The sequence below is a fragment of the Tupaia chinensis genome, unplaced genomic scaffold (assembly GCF_000334495.1).
Source record: "Tupaia chinensis unplaced genomic scaffold, TupChi_1.0 Scaffold148607_1, whole genome shotgun sequence".
NCBI lineage: Eukaryota > Metazoa > Chordata > Mammalia > Scandentia > Tupaiidae > Tupaia > Tupaia belangeri.
Genome location: NW_006208456.1, coordinates 2,459,947 through 2,482,625, shown reverse-complemented (window position 1 = coordinate 2,482,625; position 22,679 = coordinate 2,459,947). Strand labels below are relative to the sequence as shown.

General features: G+C 50.4%; 1 protein-coding gene and 1 long non-coding RNA gene across 10 annotated transcripts in view; one reads left to right on the top strand and one right to left on the bottom strand.

Moving 5' to 3' along the window:
* The window catches only part of LOC102475681 (uncharacterized), an 11,122-nt gene extending 3,341 nt beyond the window's left edge, over nucleotides 1-7,781 (bottom strand). The window contains exons 1-2 of one of the 2 annotated variants that reach the window (XR_337644.2): nucleotides 7,700-7,781; nucleotides 3,355-3,411 (exon numbers count right to left, since the gene is read on the bottom strand). This is a non-coding gene — a long non-coding RNA (uncharacterized LOC102475681). Of the gene's footprint in view, nucleotides 1-3,354; nucleotides 3,412-4,054; nucleotides 4,130-7,699 lie in introns of those variants that run through there. The other variant, XR_337645.2, reaches the window with a different exon arrangement.
* A 98-nt stretch (nucleotides 7,782-7,879) lies between these two features.
* ABCD4 (ATP binding cassette subfamily D member 4) overlaps nucleotides 7,880-22,679 on the top strand; it is an 18,546-nt gene continuing 3,746 nt past the window's right edge. Inside the window, exons 1-19 of one of the 8 annotated variants that reach the window (XM_006170541.3) lie at nucleotides 7,880-8,006; nucleotides 9,695-9,813; nucleotides 9,969-10,096; nucleotides 11,317-11,456; nucleotides 12,572-12,688; nucleotides 13,089-13,214; nucleotides 13,869-13,919; nucleotides 16,117-16,211; nucleotides 16,448-16,569; nucleotides 16,668-16,759; nucleotides 16,930-17,019; nucleotides 18,825-19,033; nucleotides 19,185-19,276; nucleotides 19,756-19,792; nucleotides 20,151-20,200; nucleotides 20,549-20,601; nucleotides 20,899-20,975; nucleotides 21,514-21,629; nucleotides 21,806-22,387. In XM_006170541.3, the coding sequence (XP_006170603.1) occupies nucleotides 7,969-8,006; nucleotides 9,695-9,813; nucleotides 9,969-10,096; nucleotides 11,317-11,456; nucleotides 12,572-12,688; nucleotides 13,089-13,214; nucleotides 13,869-13,919; nucleotides 16,117-16,211; nucleotides 16,448-16,569; nucleotides 16,668-16,759; nucleotides 16,930-17,019; nucleotides 18,825-19,033; nucleotides 19,185-19,276; nucleotides 19,756-19,792; nucleotides 20,151-20,200; nucleotides 20,549-20,601; nucleotides 20,899-20,975; nucleotides 21,514-21,629; nucleotides 21,806-21,874 (1,821 nt within the window). In that variant the 5' untranslated portion in view covers nucleotides 7,880-7,968 and the 3' untranslated portion in view covers nucleotides 21,875-22,387. Of the gene's footprint in view, nucleotides 8,007-9,694; nucleotides 9,814-9,968; nucleotides 10,097-10,208; nucleotides 10,280-11,316; nucleotides 11,457-12,571; nucleotides 12,689-13,088; nucleotides 13,215-13,868; nucleotides 13,920-16,116; nucleotides 16,212-16,447; nucleotides 16,570-16,667; nucleotides 16,760-16,929; nucleotides 17,020-18,824; nucleotides 19,034-19,184; nucleotides 19,277-19,755; nucleotides 19,793-20,150; nucleotides 20,201-20,548; nucleotides 20,602-20,898; nucleotides 20,976-21,513; nucleotides 21,630-21,805; nucleotides 22,388-22,679 lie in introns of those variants that run through there. The other 7 variants (XM_014585028.2, XM_006170542.3, XM_027769090.1 and 4 more) reach the window with 7 other exon arrangements.

Below are 22,679 nucleotides of genomic sequence, written 5' to 3'. Positions count from 1 at the left end.
GCACGCGCCCTATAGCAAAAACCTCTCAAAAAAAAAAAAAAGGAAATTATTAAAAAAAAAAAAAGCTAACTGTTGGGTCAGCTGGTATGGTGGTGGTTGAGGCGGCTGGATCCCACATGGCTGACTGCGTGGTTTGAGTTCTGGACCTTGTGGTTTGAGAAACAGACTGGGCACGTGTGTATGCATGCCCCCAAACCTGAAAAGAAATGCAGAAGACATGCAACAAGGCCATGCCTTTTAAGGGGCACTCTCTCCCTCTACCTCTCTTTGTTTCTCTATCATGGGCACATGCACCCACTGACAAGTTTAAAAGAAAACAAAACAACAACAATAAAAAGATGTTTATCTGGCTCATTGTTCTGGAAGCTGGGAAGTCCAAGAACATGGCGCCTGAATCTGTTGCGAGTCATCCACTGAGGAAAGCAGAAGGCAGAAGCAAGTGATTGAGACAGAGCAAAAGAGAGGCCAAATGCCTGCAGTAACAGTATTCACCCATGCATGAGGACAGAGCTCTCAGGGCCTACCCAGCTGTTAGAGTCCAGCGCCCTTAACCACCACACCACCCACTGCCCCCAACAGTTAGCTTATTATGACCAGGTAATTTGTTTTTGTTTGTTTGTTTTTTGAGAGGTTTTTGCTATGGGGCGCATGCGCTTGCCAGAAAGACAGAGAGAGACAGAGACAGAAAGCGAGAAATCACCCCCCGGGGGGATGGCCATGCCGCAATCCCTTCTCCATTCTCCTCTTGGAATCTTGGGCATGCACTCACGCACACCCAGTGTGAGTTTTAGCCACGGGGTCCAGGACTCAAACTGTGGTTGACATGGGAGTCCAGTGACATAGCCATTATGCCACCTGCTGGTCCCATGACCAGTTAATGTTTAAGTACTTCATGTTTATTTATGTATTTATTCCTCACAAAAATCCTCTGAAGTAGGAATGATTTTTTAAAATTTTTTGCTACAGGGCATATGTGCTCACTGGAGAAAGACAGAGAGAACAAACCCCCCAGGGGGATTGACCATGCAGCAATCCCTTCTCCTCCATTTTCCTTTTGGGATTCTGGGCATGCATGCACATACGCCTAGTATTTTTTTATTTTATTTTTTAATTTCTTTTTTAGATTTCTGATATATAGTGCATGCGCTTGCTGGAGAGAGAAAGAGAGTAACAGAGAGAGAAAGCAAAAATTCGCCCCTGGTGGAGATGGTCACACTGGAATCCCTTCTCTTCCCTTTTCGTCTTGGGATTTTGGGGACACACCAGATGCCTAGCATGATTTCCAAGCTGTTGGGTCTGGGACTTGAAATGTGGAATCAGTGATCTGGGATCTAGCTGCCTTAACTACTATCCAGCAGTGTGCTTTTCTTTTCTTTTTTTTTTCCAAATTTTATTTATAATTTTTTTAAGAATTACTTATTTTTTATTTGATATTATTTATTTTTCTTTTCTTTTCTTTTTTTTAGAGAGGTTTTCTCGCTATAGGGCACGTGCGCTCGCCAGACAGACAGAGAGAGACATAGAGACAGAAAGTGAGAAATCACCCCCTACGGGGGATGGTCACGCCGCAATCCCTTCTCCTCCATTCTCCTCTTGGGATCTTGGGCATGCACGCACACCCGCCCGGCGTGAGTTCTAAGCCACCGGGTCCAGGACCCGAACCGCGGTCAACCACGTGGGAGGCCAGCGACATAGCCACCATGCTAACTGCTGGTTCCCTTGACCAGAGAGAGACACACACAGAAAGAAAGGGAAAGTGAGAAAGCAAGTCACTGGGTCCGGTATTTGAACTGCAGTCGGCCATGTGGGAGTGTCCAGCACCTTAACCACCATGCCACCTGCTGGTTCCATTATTTTATTATTTTAAAAAATAATTATTATTTATTTCATTCCATTTGTTATTATTATTTCTCAACTTGATCAGAGAGAGACAGAGAGATTGAGAAAGAGAAAGCAAGAAAGCAGGCACCAGGTCCGGGACTCGAACTGCAGTCAGCCACGTGGAAGCAGTGCCTTTAACCACCATGTCATCTGCTGGCTCTTTCTTTTTTTTTTTTCTTTAATCATTATTATTTTTAAATCTGCTATACTATAGGGCACATGTGCATGAGAGAGAGAAGCCTCCAGGTCCAAGACTCGAACCAAGGTCATCCATGTGGAACCTAGCACCTTAACTACCATGGCACCTGCTGGCCACCTAGTATGCTTTTCAAGCCACCAGGTCTGGGACTCAAATCATCATGTGGGATCAGCCTCCCTAACCACACGACCACGTTGGCTGGCTAAGGAAAGATGATCACTTCTGTAAGAAAATAACCCAAGTGATTCATTTTTCAAGATTAGCTTAACGAAAGTTGCTTAACCAGCTTGCAGATGTGATAATCCCAGAAAATATATACTCCCAGAAAGCTCATGAACAAACAAACAAAACCCCAAAGTGACAGGTCACTCTTGAGAACTTTTTTCTTAAGATGGTGACTAGTTAACAGCTCTTTGCTCCTTTATTTATTTATTTTTATTTATTTTTTTTTAGAGAGTGAGATTTTTGGTCACTGGAGAGGCAGATAGAAAGTGAGAAATCACCCCCGACCCCAGGGGGAATGGTCACGCTGCAATCCTTTCTCCTCCACTCTCCTCTTGGGATTTTGGGCGAGCATGCACATGCCCGGCCTGAGTTTTAAACCGCCAGGTGGGGGGACTCAAACCACAGTCGACTACATGGCAGTCCAGCAACATAACTATTATGCCACCTGCTGGTCCACCTTTGCTCCTTTTTACTTCCTGGTTCTTCTCCCATCTCAGGGCATTTGGCTGGCCTCTGTCAAGGGCTTGACTTGAACAGGAGAGAAAAGGGGATGATACATGCCTTCTAAGGCAATAATGAAACTGAGGTGACATCGGAGATTGTACACCCCATAGTACTCAGCCAGTGAGGAGCTGGGGGAGGGACTTATGCACTAGAGAATAAATGACTTGTAACTGTTTGAGGTGTGCCTGCCCATCAGGCAGCCAACAGGCAAGAACACCACTAAAGTCTTGCTTCTCTAAACCTTGAACCTCATGTCTCCAAGTCCATTCTTGGGCTTTGGACAGGTGAGTGTGTTTCTCATGACTCCTATTTCACAGATAAAGAAATTGAGGCAACTTGCCCAAGGTCACACAGATATCAAATGGTAGAGTGAGGAATTGAACCCATGCAAGCTGGCTCTGAAGTTCATGCTCTTGACCACTATGGTGATGCCCCTGTCATTCTTGTTAATGGTTGCAAAGTGTATTCTACAAAGTGAGTGTGTCATATTTTGTTTACTCACTCTTTGATAGGCATTCTGATCGTTTCTAAGGCTTTGCTATTACCTGCCATGCTGCAGAAACCGTCCTTGATCAACCCTTTATGCTCTCGGGCAAATATATCTGTAAGAGAAGTAGTAGAAGTAAAACTACTGTGTCATCTAAATGTTCTTAAAGAATTATTTACTTAATTTCATTTATTCATTCATTTAATTAAATTTGACCAGAGAGAAACACAGAGAGAAAAAGAGAAGGAAAGTGAGAAAGCAAGCCACCAGGTCCCAGCTTCGAATCATGGCCAGCCACGTGAGAGTGTCTAGCGCCTTAACCACCATGCCACCTGCTGGCCCCGCATCACCTAAATTTAACAATTATTATGAAAGTTCTTTTTCTTTTTCTTTGCCAAAAGGTATGTGCACTAGCCAAGGAGAGGGAGAGAGAAAGCACCCCTCAGTGGGGCCTGCCACCATTCCTTGTCCTTTATCTGTCCATCCTGTTGGGATCTGGGGCATGCACACATATGTACCCTACCAGTGTAGTTTTCAAGCCATTGGGGCTGGGATCCAAACTGTGTGGTCAGCCATATGGGATCTGACTCCTTTAAGCACTAGGCCATGGGGCCAGCCAGTTTATGCTCCCTTTATCTATGTACTGCAGTGAGGACATAGTACAGGAGTCTAGTAGCTGGAAAAGGGGAAGGCCAGTCCTAGTAGGAAACAACGCAAGCAAAGACTGAGACTTGTGTGCTTTTGCCGTTAGGGATTACCTTGCTTATCTCTGTTCAACAAATACTTGTTGCAGCTTTAATAAGTACTTCCAGGCAATGGGGAGACAGTACTGAGGACACAACAGACCTGGTCCCTGAGTCATAGAGGGGAGAGAGACACCGATGAATTAACACAAAAAATGAAAATGTAATAACAAGCTGCAATAAGGCGGGGTCGGGTACTATGATAGGGAATAACAGAGAGGGTGGAACTGGATTAGAGCAGAAAATTCTAGTAGGGGGACCATCTGGAGGACATGAAAGAAAAACTGTGGCTGGTGTAAAGTGGTGGATAAGGAACCTATAGATTTAAGTCTTAAGATTTCTCACTTTCCTTCTCTCTCTCTCACTCCATCTCTTGCCCAAGGTCACACAGATATCAAATGGTAGAGTGAAGAATTGAACCCATGCAAGCTGGCTCTGAAGTTCATGCTCTTGACCACTATGGTGATGCCCCTGTCATTCTTGTTAATGGTTGCAAAGTGTATTCTACAAAGTGAGTGTGTCATATTTTGTTTAATCACTCTTTGATAGGCATTCTCTGGTACCTCTGGCCTCATCCCACCACCCCCGGTCTTTCTGGTACCTCTCTGGTCAAACTTAAAAAACAGATAAATAAAGTTAGAAAAATTCTTTTAAAAGAAATGGTTTGTTTTATTTTATTTATTATTATTATTATTTGATCAGAGGGAGGGAGGCAGAGAAAAGGAAAGTGAGAAAGCAAGCCACCAGGTCCAGGACTTGAACTGTGGTCAGCCATGTGGGAATCCAGCCCCTTTATCACCATGCTACCTGTCGGCCCCAGAATAATTCTTTTTTTTAAGGATGTTTTTTAAAGAATGATTTTATTTAACTTTATTTATTTTATTTGACCAGAATGAGAGAGAGTGGGAAAGTGAGAAAGCAAGCCACCAGGTCCAGGCCTTGAACCACAGTTGAACATGTGGGGGTCCAGCACCCTTAACCACCATGCCATCTGCCGGACCCCAGAAAAATTCTTAAAACAAAACAAAACAAAATACAAACAAACAAAACATTGATCAGGGGCCAGCAAATGGCATCCTGGTTGTGTTGTTGGAATCCCACATGGCTGATCACAGTTTGAGTCCTAGACCTGGTGGTTTGAACATCACACCAGGCCTGTGTGTGTGCGTGCCCAAGATCCCGAGAGAGGAGAATGGAGGAGAAGGCATCATGGCGTGGCCATCCCCCCAGGGGGGTGATTTCTCACTTTCCCTCTCACTATGTCTCTTTCTCTTTCTCTAGCAGCACATACTCCCTAAGGCAAAAACTTCTTAAAAAAAAAAAAGACATTGATTAACTACAGTGTATGAACCTTTCTTGGATCCTGACCATTATTATTTTTATTTTTGTCTAGAGGGCACAGGCACTTGCCAGAAAGAGGGAGAGGGAGAAAGCAATCCCCCTGGGGAATGGTCACAGTGCAATCTCTTCTCCACTCCTCCCTCCTTCCTCTCTTTTTCTCACTTTACCTTTCCCTCTTGCTCTCTCACTCTCATTCTGTCCCTCTCTGGTCAAATTAAAATAAATAATTAAGTAAAACAATTCTTTTTGTTTTTGTATTTTGTTTTTAAAGATTTTATTTAACTATTTATTTATTCATTTTAAATTGACCAGAGAAGGACAGAGTGAGAGAGAAAGAGAGAGGGAAAGTGAGAAAGCAAGCTGCCAGGTCCAGGACTCAAACTGCTGTTGGCCATGTGGGAGTCCAGTTCCCTTAACCACCATGCCACCTGCCAGCCTCAATAAAACAATTCTTAAAAAACAAAAACAAAAACAAAAAACAAAACCCCTACATCCTGACATGTTTGTCTGACTTTGGAAGTAACAGTTTGCAAAGACATACTTGGAAAATCAATCATGGGTCTTTCCCTCTCTAAGAATCACAGTTATTTCTTCTTCCGGTCTTTCTGGACTTCCCTTTTCCCCATCCTGGGCTGGATGCCCCTTTCTATGGTTCCGGGGTAGTGGCTCTCAATGCAGGGGGTGGTGGGATGAGGCCAGGATTTTGGCCCCCTCTCTCCTAGGTAACACTTAGCAAAGTTTGGAGACTGGCTGGCACAGCTTGATGGGAGGAGTGCTACTGACACCTAGTGGGCAGAGGCCTGGGAGACTGGTTAACATCCTCCAGCGCAGAGAACCCTACCCAACAAAGAACTTCCCTGCCCAAAAACTACCAGCTGAAGATGAGAAAACCTGAGGTATGCTACCTTTGTCACAGCACTCATAAAAACAACTACAAGTGTCGACTGGTTGACCTTCCCACCTCAAGACAGGTGACACTTGTATCTTGTCCAGTATTTGGCATGTACTGGACACTTAATAAGCATTAAAGGAAGGTAGAAAGGTACATGGAGATCCAAAGTTAGGGCTCTGTGAGATCATGCTGCTTGTTTTCTTGAACCATTTCCCACCTTCCTTTTGGCATTGTAATCAGTTGGTTGATAAGCATTTCTTTATTTCTTTTTCTTTTTTTGGGGGGGGGAGGGGTTTTTGCCATAGGGCGCTTGTGTTCCCCATAAAGACAGAGAGAGACAAAGAGACAGAAAGGGGGAGAAATCCCCCCCCCCCCCCCCCCCCCGCAGAGGGGATGGCCACGCTGCAATCCCTTCTCCAGTCTCTTCTCAGGATCTCGGGGACGCACACACACCAGGCGCGAGTTTAAGTCACCGGGTTCGGAACTGGAACCCCGGGCCATTACATGGGAGTCCAGCGACATAGCTATGACGCCACCTTCTGGTCCCCGATAAGTATTTCATTTGATGAACATGTAAAAATATTAACCACTTACTGTACACTAGTGTTCCAGGTACTGGAAATACAACAATGAGTAAAGTCAAGTCCCAGCTCTAGTGAAAATGTCTTTTTTTTTTTTTTAACCTTCTAGAGGGTACATGCATTCACCAGAGAGAAAGAAAGGTAAAGTGAGCAAGCATCCTCCCTACCCCCCTTAGGGGATGGTCATGCGCAATCCTTTCTCCTCTATTTCCTCCTCCTTTCAAGGCAAAGCAACAAGCCCACTGCAGACATGCAGACACTGATAAATATGAGGAAGACTATAAAGGCGTAGTATAACACGGAATGAGACACAACAGCATATTCTAGGTAGGTGAGCAGGTGGCATTTCAGCCAATGATGAGAACGAGCCAGGCATGACAAGTTCTAGGCTAGGGTGAAAAGTGATCCAGACAGTGGCAACTGCAACTGTAAAGGCTGGGGTTAAAAAATGGCCAAAAGACCAGGGGAAGGGGTCGACATATGCCATGGACATAGTCTGATTTCTTAAATTTGCTATAGGGTGCATACACTCCCTGGAGACAGAGCGAGAGAGAGTGAGAGAGAAAGCACTTGCCAGGAGGGATGACCACGCAGCAATCAATCCCTTCCGCCCTCTTCTCCTCTATGGATTTTGGGTGCCCATGCACACGCACCTGGCTTCTTTTTTAAGCCTATCTGGAACTTGAACGGCCCAGTGGGTCCTGTGGAATTCAACCGCCTTAACCACCACGCCACCAGCTGGCCCCACATTTCGAATTTATTCAAACTGCAGTTGGAAGCCTGCTTTATATTCTTGAAAGATAAAATAGCCTCTCTGGGAAGACGTATGAAACAGAAAATAGTTACGTTCTCTTGTCTAACTCGACACCTCCCAGGTCCAGGAGAGGGCGCTCTGGCGGCGGAGTCAGTCGGCGCAGTGCCTGGCCCTCTTTGGTCCTTTCAGAGAAGTCGGTCGCTTCCGGGAGCGGCCGCGCCGCCCGACGCCTTCCTCTCTATCCCCCGCCGTCTCTGTGGTCTCCGCGGCCCCGCCCCTCCTGGGCCGGCCGCGGGCTTCACGGAGTCTGCCCAGAGTCGGCCCGGGCAGCCGAGTTCCTGCGTGGTTCGGATCTCGGGTCATGGCAGCTCCAGGGCCCGCGCCCCGAGCTAGTACCAGGTAAGCTGAGTAGTTGGGGAGGACGGCCAAGTCGTGGGGGCTTCCTGCTCGGAAATGGAGGGGGGTCCTTCTATCCTCCATGCCTCGTCCGCCACCCTTGAGCCCTCGCCCTACTCCTGTGAGGTCTGAGCTGAAGAGATGGTCTGGAAGGGGCGCCCTCCCTTCCGATCCGAGGCACCTGCAGCTGCTCCCTCCAGCCTTTGCGGGGATTTTTGCCATCCCCCGCCACCCCGATTGTGGGAACTTCTCCCTTGCAATTGGCTTATTTTTAGAATATCAGTGCATAGAATTAAGTTGATGATAGTTCTTGTTCTTAGCCAGTGCAAGGCTCTTTTTTGTTATTTTATGATCTTTCACCCTTCGTCCGTGTTCTCAATTCCACTTTTCTCCCCTCTGATACCCATACTGGTGTGATAAGTGAGTGTCTACTGTACACCTTACATAAGTTTGCATATGTGTTATTTTGAAAATATATAGTGACTTTTTTTTTTATTGAGGGATTTTTGCTATAGGGTGCATGAACTTGCTGGAAGGACAGAGACAGCAAGGCAGAAAGCAAGAAATCACCCCCAGGCAGCATTCCCTCTTCCTTCATTCTCCTCTCCGTATTTTGGGCACGTATGCACATGCACCTGGTGTGAGTTTCAAGCCGCTGGGTATTGGACTCAAACAGTGGTTGACAACATAAGAGTCCAGTAACGTAACCATTATGCCATCTGCTGGTCCCCATAGTGGCTTTTAATTCATATAAATTATCATTTTTTTAAAGGTTTTTGCCATAGAGTGCATGCTCTGGGGATGCCACACTGCAGTCTCTTCTCCATTCTCCTCCTGAGGTTTTGGGTACACACACATAAACACACATGTGTGAGCGCGTACCCAGCCTGAGTTTCAAGCTGCCAGGTCCAGGACTCACACCACAGTTGGCCACGTAGGAGTCCAGTGCCTTAACCACCATGCCACCTGCTTGCCCTGTGTCCCATGTATTAATTTTTTTTAAAAAGTATTTCCATTTGTTATATTTTAAAATTGTTCAGAGAGAGAGAAGGAGAAAGGGAAAGTGAGAAAGCAAGCTGCCAGATCTATGACTCTGAACCACAGTTGGCCATGTGGGAGTCCAGCACCTTAACCACCGCACCACCTGCCGGCCCCTAATTTTCATGTATATATTGGGCATTTGGGTTTCCCCTTTTGCTCATTGCCAGTTTGTATCCTTTATTCTCTTTTCTATGGATTTACTGTCTTCCAGATTTGCAGGAATTCCTTTTTTCCTCAAGATTTAAATTCCTGTTGGTTTTACGCTCAGCAGATACCCTCTCCAAGTCTTTTAACTTAAGTCTATGGTACTATGTTGAACAAACATAATTTAACTCTAATTGCGTTAAATCCATTACCTTTCTGCTATATAGTCAGTAGGTTTGGGATCTTATTAGAGAACAGCCTTCCCATTTCCACATTGTTAGAGTACCTTCATTAGGATTTGTTCTACATGTCCTTCTATTAACTTAATAGTGTTACTTTGCACGTAACTCTTCTCAGCCTACCGTCTTCAGTGTTTCTGTATAAACCACTCTTCTCTGCATGGCGGGGACCATTGCTAGGCCAGTGTAGATAAGCTTGATAGCTGCTCTCCAAAGCTTAGGTCCCTCCTTGGGCTTCTCTCTGCTTTCCCTAATTCTCTTCCTCAGGCCCAGGTTAGATCTGAGGTTTCTCCAGCGGTTCCTTCGAATACAGAAGGTTTTATTTCCTTCTTGGTCATCGCAGAATGCCTTGATGTTCCTGACCCTTTTGTGTGTGGCCCTACTGGGTGAGTGAGAGAGCCCAGGCCAGAGGGGCGGAGGGCAGCCCTGTTTGGGAACCTGTTCCTTCTTTCTGGGGTATTGACAAGAGACTGAGAGGAAGCCTCTCTCATTCTTTTCTCACCCCCTATCACTGATTTCTGACTCCTCTCCCTCCCCACAGAACAACTGGTGATCTACCAGGTTGGCTTGATTCCCAGTCAGTACTATGGGGTCCTGGGAGACAAAGACCTGGATGGGTTTAAGACGCTGACATTCCTGGCTGTCGTGCTCATTGTTCTCAACTCCACGGTAAGGCCTTTTCTCTGTGCCTCTTCTCTCCACTCTAATGTGAGTGGAATGCCGGTGGGACTCGGCCTCCAGGAAGCAGGAACCAGGCTGTGGGTGTGCCCCTCTCTTCTAGGAACCAGTGGGATGGCTGCCTGACGGTCAGAACCCGAGGCAGGACATTGGTCTTGCTTCTGGCCAGCTTGGGTATGTCAGGCTCCTAGGGCTAGGCCACATCGTTCTGGTGACTTCAGCATTTAATCACTTCTTGACCTTTTGGCTAAGATCAGATCAAGTGTAGAATTATTAGTTTAATTTCACCTTAGTGGAAATGATCATTGTCCCTTCCATTCCTAGAACTCCTGCTTCAGAGCTCTTTGAAGCTGGGATCTGCAGCCAGAGCTACTGTTGCTCCTCTGGGGGGGGTGCTGAGGCTGTGACTCAGCCTGGCACCGTGTCACACCTCCTTCTTCGCACCTGCTACTCTCTCTCAGAGTGGCCTCCTTCCACCAGCCTTCCTTCAGTTGGTTTGTAGAGCTGCTGGTTTGTAGAGCTCCTCCACTGTCACCTCTTCCAGGTTCTCTTCAACTTTCTCCTTCCTGTTTCCTCCTCCAAGCACCGCCCCCTCCCCCTTTGTACGTAACTGATTCGTTCGTTTCCTCTGCTGGGACAAGCTCATGTCCTTGTGATCATCTGTTCCCTGGTGAGACTGTCAGCCATGTCCCTAGTGGTGAGCACCCTGTGCCGTGGAAGTGGCAAATGAAGGGAGTCAGGGCTCTGCCAGGCCTCGGCCTGCTGCTCTGCCAGCCTGCCCTACCTGTTTCCTTGGGGAAGCCGCTTCTTGCCTTACTGTTGCCACGTCCAGTGGGTCTTCAGTCAGTGAGCAGCTGTGTATGCAGACCCCTTTCTCAGCATGCAGACAGAGGAGTAAGGGTAGAAATAGAACAGAGGCTAGGAGCTCATGTACTGTTTGCAGAGGACAGTGCCTGTGGAGTGGGCTGGAGGGGCTTGCCTTTGGTAAGCCTGTAGGTATTTGGCGAGGGAATGAACATATGAGTGTCTGAGGAAGGGAGAATCCCATGACTTGATGTTTTAAACAGGAAAAGTGCTGAGTGGACAGAGATGATCAGAGCAGGCTGGGACAGCTCAGCACAGGCTTTCTGCCAGCCCTGCGCTTTGAGCCGAGACTCTCAGGAAGCCATCTTTCCCCTCCTTCCCTTCCCTTTTCCTCTCACGCTGCACAGCTGAAGAGCTTTGACCAGTTCACCTGCAACCTGCTGTATGTGAGCTGGAGGAAGGACCTCACCGAGCACCTCCACTGCCTCTACTTCCGGGGCCGCGTGTACTACACCCTCAACGTGTTGCGGGATGACGTCGATAACCCGTAGGCACCCTCTCCCGGTCCTCCTACCTCTGCGTGGCCCTGTCCGTCAGCTTAGGCTGGAGAGTCCTGGCTACAGACCCCACGGAGATCATCTATAGTTATTTGCAAAGGGCTGCCCAGAGCCGGGGAAGGGGGCTCTGCAGAGGACCCTGGGGAGACTGCAGAGCTGAGAATGGAAGAGACCAAGAGCAGCTCTCTTTATCCCTTTTATATGCTGGGTACCCTATGAAAAGCGTCCTTGCTAGAAAACCAGCTCTTAGATGTTAAGCAATAAAACAAGCATTCTGCCTGGAATTCAGGCTAGGATTCCAGTCCCCATTCTCTCACTTGCCAGCTTATAGCTCTTACATTTACTAAGGCCCAGGATCCCCTTTTGTAGAGCAAGGAGGGGATCCTGTCTCAAAGCTCCTGTCTCAGAGGACAGAGTGAGGATGAAATGACGGGATTGATGTGATGCACAGATACAGCTCTGTGGCTGACACAGAGACGCTTTCCAGAGTAAACTCAGTTTGGTATTTCACGGAGGCCACAGGGGAGTTGCCCAGGGTCACATCTTACCGGGAATAGGACTCAGTGTGGTCCAGGTGGCGAGATGGGACATACAGGGTCTCTCCTGCATCTCTCCTCCCCACTTCCTACCCTCTGCACGAGCACGTTGTTATCTGGGGTGACCTTTCTTTAGCTTGAGCAGCGTCTCGGTGGCTGTTGCTGCTGCTGCTGCTTCACCTCTAGCCTGCACCCCATGGCTCAGCCTGCATGAAGCTTTGGCAGCCAGGAAGCTCTTGCGGGCAGGTGCAGGCTCCTGTAAGAAAAATTGGGGAGGATTGAGATTAGGGGTCACTTTTCTTATATCTCAAGTTTTTCTTTGACTCTACAAAGAGCTGGCTCAGGCCCCTAGGTGCTGGGTCCTACAGTTCCCTCTTTTCCTGGGGGATAAACTGAGGCCCATTCTCCCCTGGCCAGTGCTCTGTTTAAAGGTTCTAAGAGTTTAGTGGCCCTGGGAAACCAGCCTTGTCGGGGCCATCTTCTCACGAGTTGTCTAGAGCACTGAAAGGCAAGGTCAGGAGAGGTGATGTGACACTGTCGTGGCTCTGTCTGCCCGTCGTCGGCTCCAGGGACCAGCGCATCAGCCAGGACGTGGAGCGCTTCTGCCGGCAGCTCAGCAGCATGGCCAGCCAGCTGATCATCTCCCCCTTCACCCTGGCCTACTACACTTACCAGTGCTTCCAGAGGTGAAGGACCTCCTCTTCCCAGGATCCCTCCTCTCCCTGGCCTGGTGTTTCCCCAGAGTTCCTCACTCCCCCTGGGGCTAGCTGAGGGAGTCAGCTCTTCCAGGTCAGAGTCCAGGAGAGGCTGGTGTCTCTCCCTCCATCCCTCCCACCTGTACCCCAGGGGACCTCCTTGTCTCCTGTGCTCAGGCTCCTGCCCTCCCTTTGGCCCTGTGGTATTTCAGTGTCCTAAGGGTCCTGGCAGTCACACCAGGGAAGAACTGACACTTCCACACAGGGCAGAGGGCGGATGGGGCTGCAGAGATCACACAGGGTCTACCTGAGAAGGGGTGGAGTCAGGGCTGAGGCCTGTGGGAGGTGCGGTGCTCCACTCCCTCCCTCGCCCTCCCTCTCTGCCTTTCAGCACAGGCTGGCTTGGGCCCGTGAGCATCTTCGGGTATTTCATCCTGGGAACCATGGTGAACAAAACTCTGATGGGACCTATTGTGGCGAAGCTGGTGCAGCAGGAGAAGCTGGAGGGGGACTTTCGGTGTGTCTTCCCCTGTTGGAGGTTTCTGGGTTGGATAAATGGTTAAGGAATGATCTGGAGTAAGACTGCTCGAGTTTGAATCCCAGCCCCGCCAGGTACCAGCTGTGTGATCTTTGGTGAGGTCTTTAACCTCACCAAACCTTAATCTTCTCCTGTCCAAAGTGGGAATGGCTCTGTTGTCTATCAGGAGAACTAGGAGGATTAATAAGATGATACGTGAGAAGTGTCAAGCACAGTGTCTGGTCAGCCTTTGCCACCACCCCCTCCCACTCCAGCCTTCTCACATGCTTGTAATCCGAATACCCTGAATTACCCTGTCTTGGGCCAGCTGGGCCTGGCACCGCCCAGGGTCCAGCCCCTATTCTGTGCTTCTTGGCTTTCTGTACGTCAGGCCGGGGGACAAGGAGGTGCTGTGGGCAGGAGTACACCTGCCCTTTCTATAGGAAGCCGAGAGGCAGCCCGGCCTTTGCAGAACGTCTATAGTTTCTACCCTGTCATAGTTCAGGGAAGGGTGGGGCCGAGGCAGCCACCGTTTTGAGGTACATCTGGGCTCCGCTTTGGAACTCAGAAGAACCAGTGGTCTTCCTGACACAGGGCTCTGACACAGGGGAGCCAGCACACCCGTTGTCAGCTCACCTTCCCTTTTCTGCCCAGGTTCAAGCACATGCAGATTCGGGTGAATGCTGAACCTGCTGCTTTCTACAGGTGAGTGCTGGAGAAGGTCTCCCACTCCCCAGAGCTGACAGTGGGGAAGGGACGGAGCCTCCAGCCTTCCCACCACCACCCGGCTCAGGGCGAGTGTTGTTACACTTGGCTGTGACCTCCCCATACCTCTCTCTGTCCTGGCCTTCCTCCTCCTTAGGTCCAGAGGTTTGCTTCCTTGCAGTGGCCGGCCTTAGTCTTAGTGGCCTGCCTGGCGTGGGGTCTGAAGTTGTTAGAGAATGAAATGAGTGAGCACTTTGTCATCTTGCCGGTGGCTGACAGGCACAGGCACCACCTCTGCCTCTGTTTCTGTCTGTAAAATAGCTCTCTGGGCCAGCCTCATAGCCTAGCGGGTAAGAGAGCCAGATCCCACATGGCTGGCAGCTTGAGAAAAGCACTAGGTGCATCGGCATGCGTGCCCAAAGTCCTGGCAGGGTGGAGAAATGGAAGAGAAGGGATTATGGTATGATTATACCTCCCTGCAGGGGTGCTTTCTCCCTCTCCCTCCTTCCTGTTTCTCTGGCTAGTGTACACATCTTCTGGTAATTTAAATAAATAAATTTTTTAAACCTTTATTTATTTATTAAGAGAGATTTTTGCTATAGGGTATGTGGGCTTATTGGAGAGAAAGACAGAAAGCAAGAAGTTACCCCTCATGGAGAATGGCCATTCCACAGTTCCTTCTCCTCTACTCATCTCCTGGGATTTTAGGCAAACACACACACACACACACACACACACACACACACATGCCCACACACACACACACACACACACACGCCCAGTGTAAGTTTCAAGTTACTGAGTCCAGGAACTCTAACCATGGTTGATCATGTGGGAGTTCCGTGCCCTAACCACCATGCCACCTGCCAGCCCCCAAAACAACACTTTCTTGCAACACTTGACATCCAGGGCTGCCCCTTTGTTTCTGTAGCTTGGGAAGAATTGGAGCCTCTCAGATCAGGAGGCTCGCACTTCACAAACACCGTCCTGGTAGAGCCGAGTGTCTGGTCTCCTGATAACAGTGTTGCGAAATCCCCTTTCTCTCTGGCTCCAGGGCAGTGCCCTGTCCTGTGTGATCCCTCTGGAATCCTTCCTTGGATTGATAGTACAGGCCCGAGTTTGTGTTTAAGGAGTGGAAGCTACTTCCTGGGTCACTGGCACTGGGGTGGGTCTAATAGCCTTGGGACCTTTGCTCTTCTCTGTAGTCCAAGCTGCAGTTTGCAGCCACCACCACCTCAGGGCCCCAAGAAGACTAAAACTGAGCTAGTGTAGAAGGGTGGGCGGGCTGGGCTTTTGCCTTCCTTTGGGCTCTGCAGCCTCTGTTCACCAAGTCTGTGCTCTGGAGAAGGCAGGTTAGTTCTGCAGATTCCCTGGGGGAAATCTGGAATGTCCCCCTCTCCTCCTCTTGTCTTTTCTGCCTGGTGAATTTGTGCTCATCCTTGGAGTCCCAAGCTACCTCTGGGGAGCCTTCCCAAACTCCCTAGTGGTTAAGGGACCATGTTATCCACCACCTCATTGCACTGACCACCCCAGAGCCAGGCACATAGAGGCTGCTCTGTGTATATTTGTTTAATAGCAGCAGCTATTACTTATTGAGGGTTCCTGATGTGTCTGTCACTTCATATTCAGAAACTTAATTCTCAGGGCCATCAGGTGGCGTGGTGGTTAAAGCTGGACTCCCATATGACCGACCACAGTTCAAGTCCTGGACCTGACAGCTTGCTTCTCTTTCTCTCTTTCTCTCACTCTGTCCTTCTCCGGTCAAGTTAAAATAAATAAATAAAGAAAGTTGAAATAAAAATTTTTTCAAATATAAATAATAGCAAATAAAATTAAATACATCTAAAAATTTTTTTAAAAAACACCTTAATTCTCACTCTGACCTATCACATCATATCATTAGCTCTGCTTCATGGAAGAGAAAAACAAGGCTCAGAGGCTTACGTATTCTGCCAGTGTTCCCCAAGTAGTAACTGGCCAGAGCCAGGATTTGAACCAGGTGTTTGAGCCAGGATTTGGACCTGGCCCAAGTCTGGCAGTAACATTTTCTTCCCAGCGACACTTCCATAAGGAATGACTGAAGCAGTTGGGGTGTTCATGGCAGAAAGGGTGGAGACCAGGATCCCGTGGGTGGGCATGGTTTCTAAAGGAGGGTGTGAGCCCCCCAGGCCCCACAGACCGCAGCCTCTCCCACCAGGGCCGGGCACGTGGAGCACGTGAGGACAGACCGCAGGCTGCAGAGACTCCTCCAGACGCAGCGGGAGCTGATGTCCAAGGAGCTCTGGTTGTACAGTAGGCAGAGGGCCCGGAGGCGGGGGCCAGGGAGGGCGGGCAGACCGGCCACCCTCTCCACTCCCTCTTTCCGTCTACCCTGAGGGATTTGCTCAGTGAGGAAAGTGACTGGGGAAGCTCTGCCTTTGCTGTGTGTGTCTGCAGGGGAATAAAGATCCTGCTCAGCTTCCTGCCCCACCCCGGGGGCCATGTGGTGGGGTCGGGGGAGCTGGTCTCTGATGCTGTCTCTCCCACAGTCGGCATCAACACCTTTGACTACCTGGGCAGCATCCTGAGCTACGTGGTCATTGCAATCCCCATTTTTAGTGGGGTCTATGGAGACCTGAGCCCCACAGAGCTTAGCACCTTGGTCAGCAAGGTGAGAAGCCCTCCCAATGACTCGTCCTGCTGCCCCTCTGCCCTTGCCTCCACTGTGGTCTTGGAGATGAGCCCTACGTGACCGGTCTGTCTGTCCAGAACGCCTTCGTGTGCATCTACCTCATCAGCTGCTTTACCCGCCTCATCGACCTCTCCACGACACTCTCGGATGTAGCTGGTTACACGCACAGGTGAGGCTCCCCCCGACCCCCACTGGTTCCCAAACAGAATGTGCCCCTGGAAGAAGTGGCGAAAGGAGAAAAGGAATAATAAAACACCGTGCACTGCGACCGCGAGACAGAAAAGGCAGCCTCGCCTTCCCTAGGCCCCCAGACCTAGTATCAGTTCCCTTCTTGCCCAGGATCGGGGAGCTGCAGGAGACCCTCCTGGACATGTCCCTGAAGTCACAGGACTGTGAGCTTCTGGGCGAGAGCGAGTGGGACTTGGACAGGTGAGTACTGGGGCTTGGACAGGTGAGCCTGCAGTGTGAAGAACATTTCAGGCCCAGAGCTGTCTGTGTTCACATGTCTCTGTGCATCTGGAATGTTTCTGAGCTTCCTGTGCATTCAGAGTTTCTTTCATCTTTATTTTTCTTAGGCAAATGACTTAGGATTTTTGTCTGTTTTGTGTGCGTGCGTGTGTGTGTGTGTGTGTGTGTGTGTGTTTTGTTTTTGTAGTTTTGCCATGGGGGATGTGTGCTCTCCAGAGACAGTGAGAGAGAGGGAAAGTGAGAAGTTACCCTTCCCAAGGAGGATGACCATGCTCTAGTCCCCTCTCCTCTATTCTCTCTCTCTCTCTTTTTAAAAATATTTTACTTAACTTTATTCATTTATTTATGTATTTTAATTTGACCAGAGAGGAACAGAGTGAGAGAGAGAGAAAGCCACCAAGTCCAGGACTCAAACCACGATCAGCCATGTGGGATTCCAGTGCTCTTAATCACCACGCCACCTGCCGGTCCCATCTCCTCTATTCTCTTGGGATTCTTCACATGGCTGACTGCAGGGAGACAGAGACAGCGAGAAATCACTCCCCCAGGGGGATGGCCATGCTGCAATCCCTTCTCCTCCATTCTCCTCTCAGGGTTGCACGTACACGCGCCTGGTGTGAGTTTAAGCCACTGGGTCTAGGACTCAAACCACGGTCGACTACATGGGAGTCCAGCGACATAGCCATTATGCCAACTGCTGGTCCCCCTGGCATATTTTTTAAGCTGTTGAGTCTAGGGCTCAACTGTGCGTGTGGGACTGGCCACCTTATTTTCCATGCCATCTCTTGGACTGAGATCCCCATTTCTCTCTCTCTTTTTTTTAAGTTTGCTATTGAGTGTGTGCACTGGAGGGAGGGAGGAGGAGACAGAGAGAGAAAGTGAGGAATCATTCTCCAGGGGATGGCCACACCACAGTCCCTTCTCTGTTTTCCTCTTGGGATTTTGGGCACATATGCACATGCCTGCCATGATTTTCAAGCCACCAGGTCCAGGACGTAAACCACTCAGTCGACCATGTGGGATCTAGCAGCCTTAATCTCCACACTGTCGCTAACTCAATCCCATCTCTTAAAAAGAAAGAGAGAAAAAACACAGGCCCATGGCTCAAACAATAGGAAGTTATTTTCTCACAGTCTGGGTTGGTTTCTTCTGAGGCCTTTTCTCTTGGCCTGTGATTGGCCACCTTCTCGCTGTGTCTTCACAGGGCTTTTTTCTGTCATTCATGCCCATGATAGGCCCTTTGTCTTAAAAGGATCTAGGGGGACCGGCAGGTGGCGTGGTGCTTAAGGGCGCCGGACTCCCCGTGGCCAGCTGCAGTTCATGTCTCGGACCTGGCAGCTTGCATTCTCACTTTCCCTCTCTCCTCTCCCTCCTCTCTCTCTCTCTGACCCTCTCTGGTCAAATTAAAAATAAATAATAAATGAAGTTAAATAATTCTTTTAAAAAGAGCATTATTTATTTATATATATAAATTTTAATTAGACCAGAAAGAGACAGGGAAAGTAAGAAAGCAAGCCACTAGGTTTGGGACTTGAACCGTGGCTGGGCATGTGAGAGTCCAGCACCTTAACAACCACACCTGACCTGCTAGCCCCCAAGAGTCACCTCTTTAAAGACCCTGTCTCCTAAATACACTTACATTCCAAGGTACTGGGGAAGCAGAGGGGACACAAGTGAGCCCATGTAACACTGCCCGTCCAGAGGTGAGGCCTCGCCACGGTGACACTGACGCTGCCTGCCTTCCTTCCCCTCCCTCTTTACCCCAGGGCCCCAGGGTGGCCAGCTGCAGAGCCAGCAGACACGGCGTTCCTCCTTGAGCGCGTCTCCATCTCGTCCCCCTCCTCTGACAAGCCCCTGATTAAGGAGCTGAGCCTGAAGATCTCCGAGGGCCAGAGCCTGCTCATCACGGGCAACACGGGCACTGGCAAGACTTCCTTGCTGCGGGTTCTGGGCGGCCTCTGGGCCAGCATGCAGGGTGAGAGCAGGCCCTTGGCTGGAAGGTTGGGAAGGAGGCCTGTGTGGAATCCATCCTTGTTTGGGGAAAGAGGGCGAGGGGCAGAGAGAAGAGGAGTGGCCGTGACTTTGTCTAGGAGCTCTGATAATGGAGGTTTCTGTGGGCTCCGCAGGCTCGGTGCAGATGCTGACAGACTTTGGGCCCCACGGGGTGCTGTTCCTGCCACAAAAACCATTCTTCACTGACGGGACCCTTCGGGAGCAGGTCAGCTCACCGTATCCCCCCAATGCCCTATAAGCGGGACCTCAAGCAATGCAATGGGTCTCTGGCCAAGGGAGTTGGGAGCAGGTGGTGGGGATAAGGTGGCCCAGGTCTGGAACTTCCCAGCTCTCAGGGACATTATCCATGGTTTGGGCCCAGGTACTCAGAGCAGTTCTTGGAGCAGTTAACTCACTGAACGGTAGAGATTTGGGGCTGAAGGCCACATGCTATTTACTGAGCACTGAGGTTGGATCCTGGGGCCCCTGCACTCAGGAGCCTTCAGACTCCTTGCCCCCATCACTCCTGAAGGTCGTAGGGACCCTCCTCCTTGTCCGCTGACTGAGCCTCCACTAGACCCTTGAGCCAGGGTGTTCCCTACCCTCAGTGGAGAGGAGCCCGGCCTGTGGGGACCTGGGGAGGGAGAGGGCTGCACATCTCTCACTGGCCCTCCTCCTAGGCCGCTGTGCTTTCTGTTTCATCAGGTGATCTACCCCCTGAAGGAGATCTACCCGGATTCAGGTGAGCTGGGCCTCCTTCGGTCATATCCTCCCATCTCTAGTGTCCCTGCTCTGCCTGATGGTGGCTTCCCCTGTGCCTTTGGGGCAGCTAGTTTCAGGGCAGATCCCCTCTTTCTCTGACTATTTCCTACTGGGGGTCTGTACCCTGACCTCCTCCTGCCCCATCTTCCCCTCCTGGAGGAGAGACAGCCCTTAGAGGAAGCGAAGTGATCACTTCCTTCACTGGCCCCTGTCGAGTGCCATACTTGTCAGGCCAGAGCCATGTGCCACCTGGGGCCCCCACCCCACCACAGTGTGCGTCGTCTGTTCTGGCTACCCAGAGGAGCTGGCGTGTCGAAGATGGCTTCCCTGTTTTATAGGCTCTACTGATGATGAGAGGATCATGAGGTTCTTAGAGCTGACTGGCCTGGTAAGTGGGGCCAGGGATCCGAGACCTGAGCCCACCAGGTAGCACTGGCCGCAGGTGCTTGCCCAGCAGGAAGGTACAGCGTGGCAGGAGGGGAGTGCAGAGTGGCAGTGGGAGCTGTCAGCCGGGCGCAGTGATGAGGGGTGCCCTCTGCTGTTAGCATCACTGTGCTCCAGGAAATCTACGTGGCATAGTTGGTAGACTATATCGAGGTTGCCCCAGGCCCCTCTTGGCATGTTTATGGGGTGTATGTCTCTCAGGCATGTGGTGGTGGGGCTAAGAGGGGCTTCAGAATGGCAGGAAGCAGAGAAGGGTCTTCCATGGACCTCATGTCCTCTGGGTCTATTACAGTCCAGCTTGGTGGCAAGGACAGAGGGTCTGGACCAGCAGGTTGATTGGAACTGGTAAGAATGGGGTTGAGGTGCTCTAGGGCCAATCCCCACGTCTTTGGTGGATTCCAGGATCCTGTCAAGGGATGGAATGGCTCCTGCCCCCAGAGTCCAGCTGTTGGGCTGGTCCATCTGGGGCATGGGTTATGCCCTTGGGAACAGAGTTTTGGCCTCATCTTATGTGGGTGCTGGGCTGTGGTTGGTCCTAAGACCAAGTCTCTGCAGAAGAAACCTGTTGCCCAGAAGCATTCCAGGCAAAACCAGGCTCCGCCTCCTTCCTCCAGCGGGCCCCTCTTGCTGCCTCTCTCTCAGGTATGATGTCCTGTCCCCAGGAGAGATGCAGAGGCTCTCCTTTGCCCGGCTCTTCTACCTGCAGCCGAAATATGCAGGTGAGGGGCACCTGGTAGGCCCGTGCTGGCCCTGAGCCTGCTCACCAGTGCAGCAGTGTCATGGGCACCTGAGCCCTGCCTGTGAGGGCCAGAACTTGGCACCTCGGGGAGTTCTGGGTGTGCTGAGACTGACTCAGGCCCTCTGCTGCGCAGCAGCTGGAGCCGGGAGCCAGCCTTGAGGGGAGTGGGGTTTTGTGCTCCTTGGGCTCTGACATCTAGTAAGTGACTCCCCCAGCAGTCCTTCCAGAGGGATGGCAGGATTTCTCCAGACCGACGCCCTCGGGAGAACTGAGCAGTCCTAGGGAGTGGCTAGTGCTTTTCTCCAGGCTAGAGCTGGGGGGTTTCATCCAGCCACTCCCAGGATCCCCAGAGGGAGCCTGGCCCCCCACTCCTTTGGCCTGTCCTCTCCCCGAGGCAGGTTTTCTGTAGCCAGAGCAGCTTTTGGCCTCCCGGGGCCCAGTTGGGGTGAGTGTGGGTTGGAGAGGCAGAGATGGACGGGGCAGGATTTCCATCTCTTCCTGCCGGCTCCGGCCCTCAGTGCTCGATGAGGCCACCAGCGCCCTGACTGAGGAGGTGGAGAGCGAGCTCTACCGCATCGGCCAGCAGCTGGGGATGACGTTCATCAGTGTGGGGCACCGGCGCAGCCTCGAGAAGGTACCTGTGCCCACCAGGGTGGCCTGAGGGGGAGGAAGAACCCACAGGCTGGGCCTGGCCAGGGCCTACTCCCAGTGCTAGGGAGTAGGGAGGGGTGGCAGAGAGCAGGGAGGCCTGCGGCTGTCGGGGCCAGGGCAGCCTGATCTCCGTGATCTCTGTGTGGTGGTCTCGCACAGTTTCATTCCTTGGTCCTGAAACTCTGTGGAGGAGGAAGGTGGGAACTGACCAGAATCAAAGTGGAGTGAAGCCAAATTGTGGAGGGCCACCGGATGGAGAGCTAAGCCCTAGCAGGGTGGCAGTCCCAAGAAGAGGCCAGGACTGACAGGAAGGAATGAGCCTCCAGTCACCTCATGGGTCCTGTGCAGCAGCCCTGGCCCTGGTGAGGCTTGGCCCAGGCGTGGGCCTCACCCGGGGACACCATCTTCCCAGAGCCGCTGCTGCTGTCTCAGCCAGAGCTTCCTGAGCTTAAAGTGCTGATTACTTACAAATGCCTTCAGATGGTGTTTGCTAAGGAAGGATCTGAACGTGTGGGATCTGTAAGAAATGAAGGGGTGGGTTGAAAAAGAGTATTAGATTTAGAGTCAAGAGATCCAGAAGTCTTCTAAATCAGTGAAATTTTGCAATAGATTTTGAATTTTAATGAACTGATCATTTACATTTTTAACTTTTTAAAAAAGTTAAATATTAAAAATATATTTTTACACCTCTCTCCCCTTTTCTTTATTTTCTCTATTATAGAATGATCTTTTTCATTCAGTCTGTGGTCTTGTTTTTCTTTTCTTTCTTCTTTGTTTTAGTTTTTGCTGTAGTGAGTATACTTGCCGGAGAGACAGAGAGAAGGGAAGTGAGAAATCACCCCTGGGGGGATGGCCATGCCATGCTACCTTTTCCTTTTGGGGTTTTTGTGCATGCATGTGCATGTGCCTGGCGTATTTTGTGAGCCACCAGGTATGGGACTCAAACTGTGCAGTTGGCCATGTGGGATCCAGCTTAACTACCACGCCACCTGACTGGCCCCAATCTCTAGCCTGGTATCTAAGAGCCTGGAGG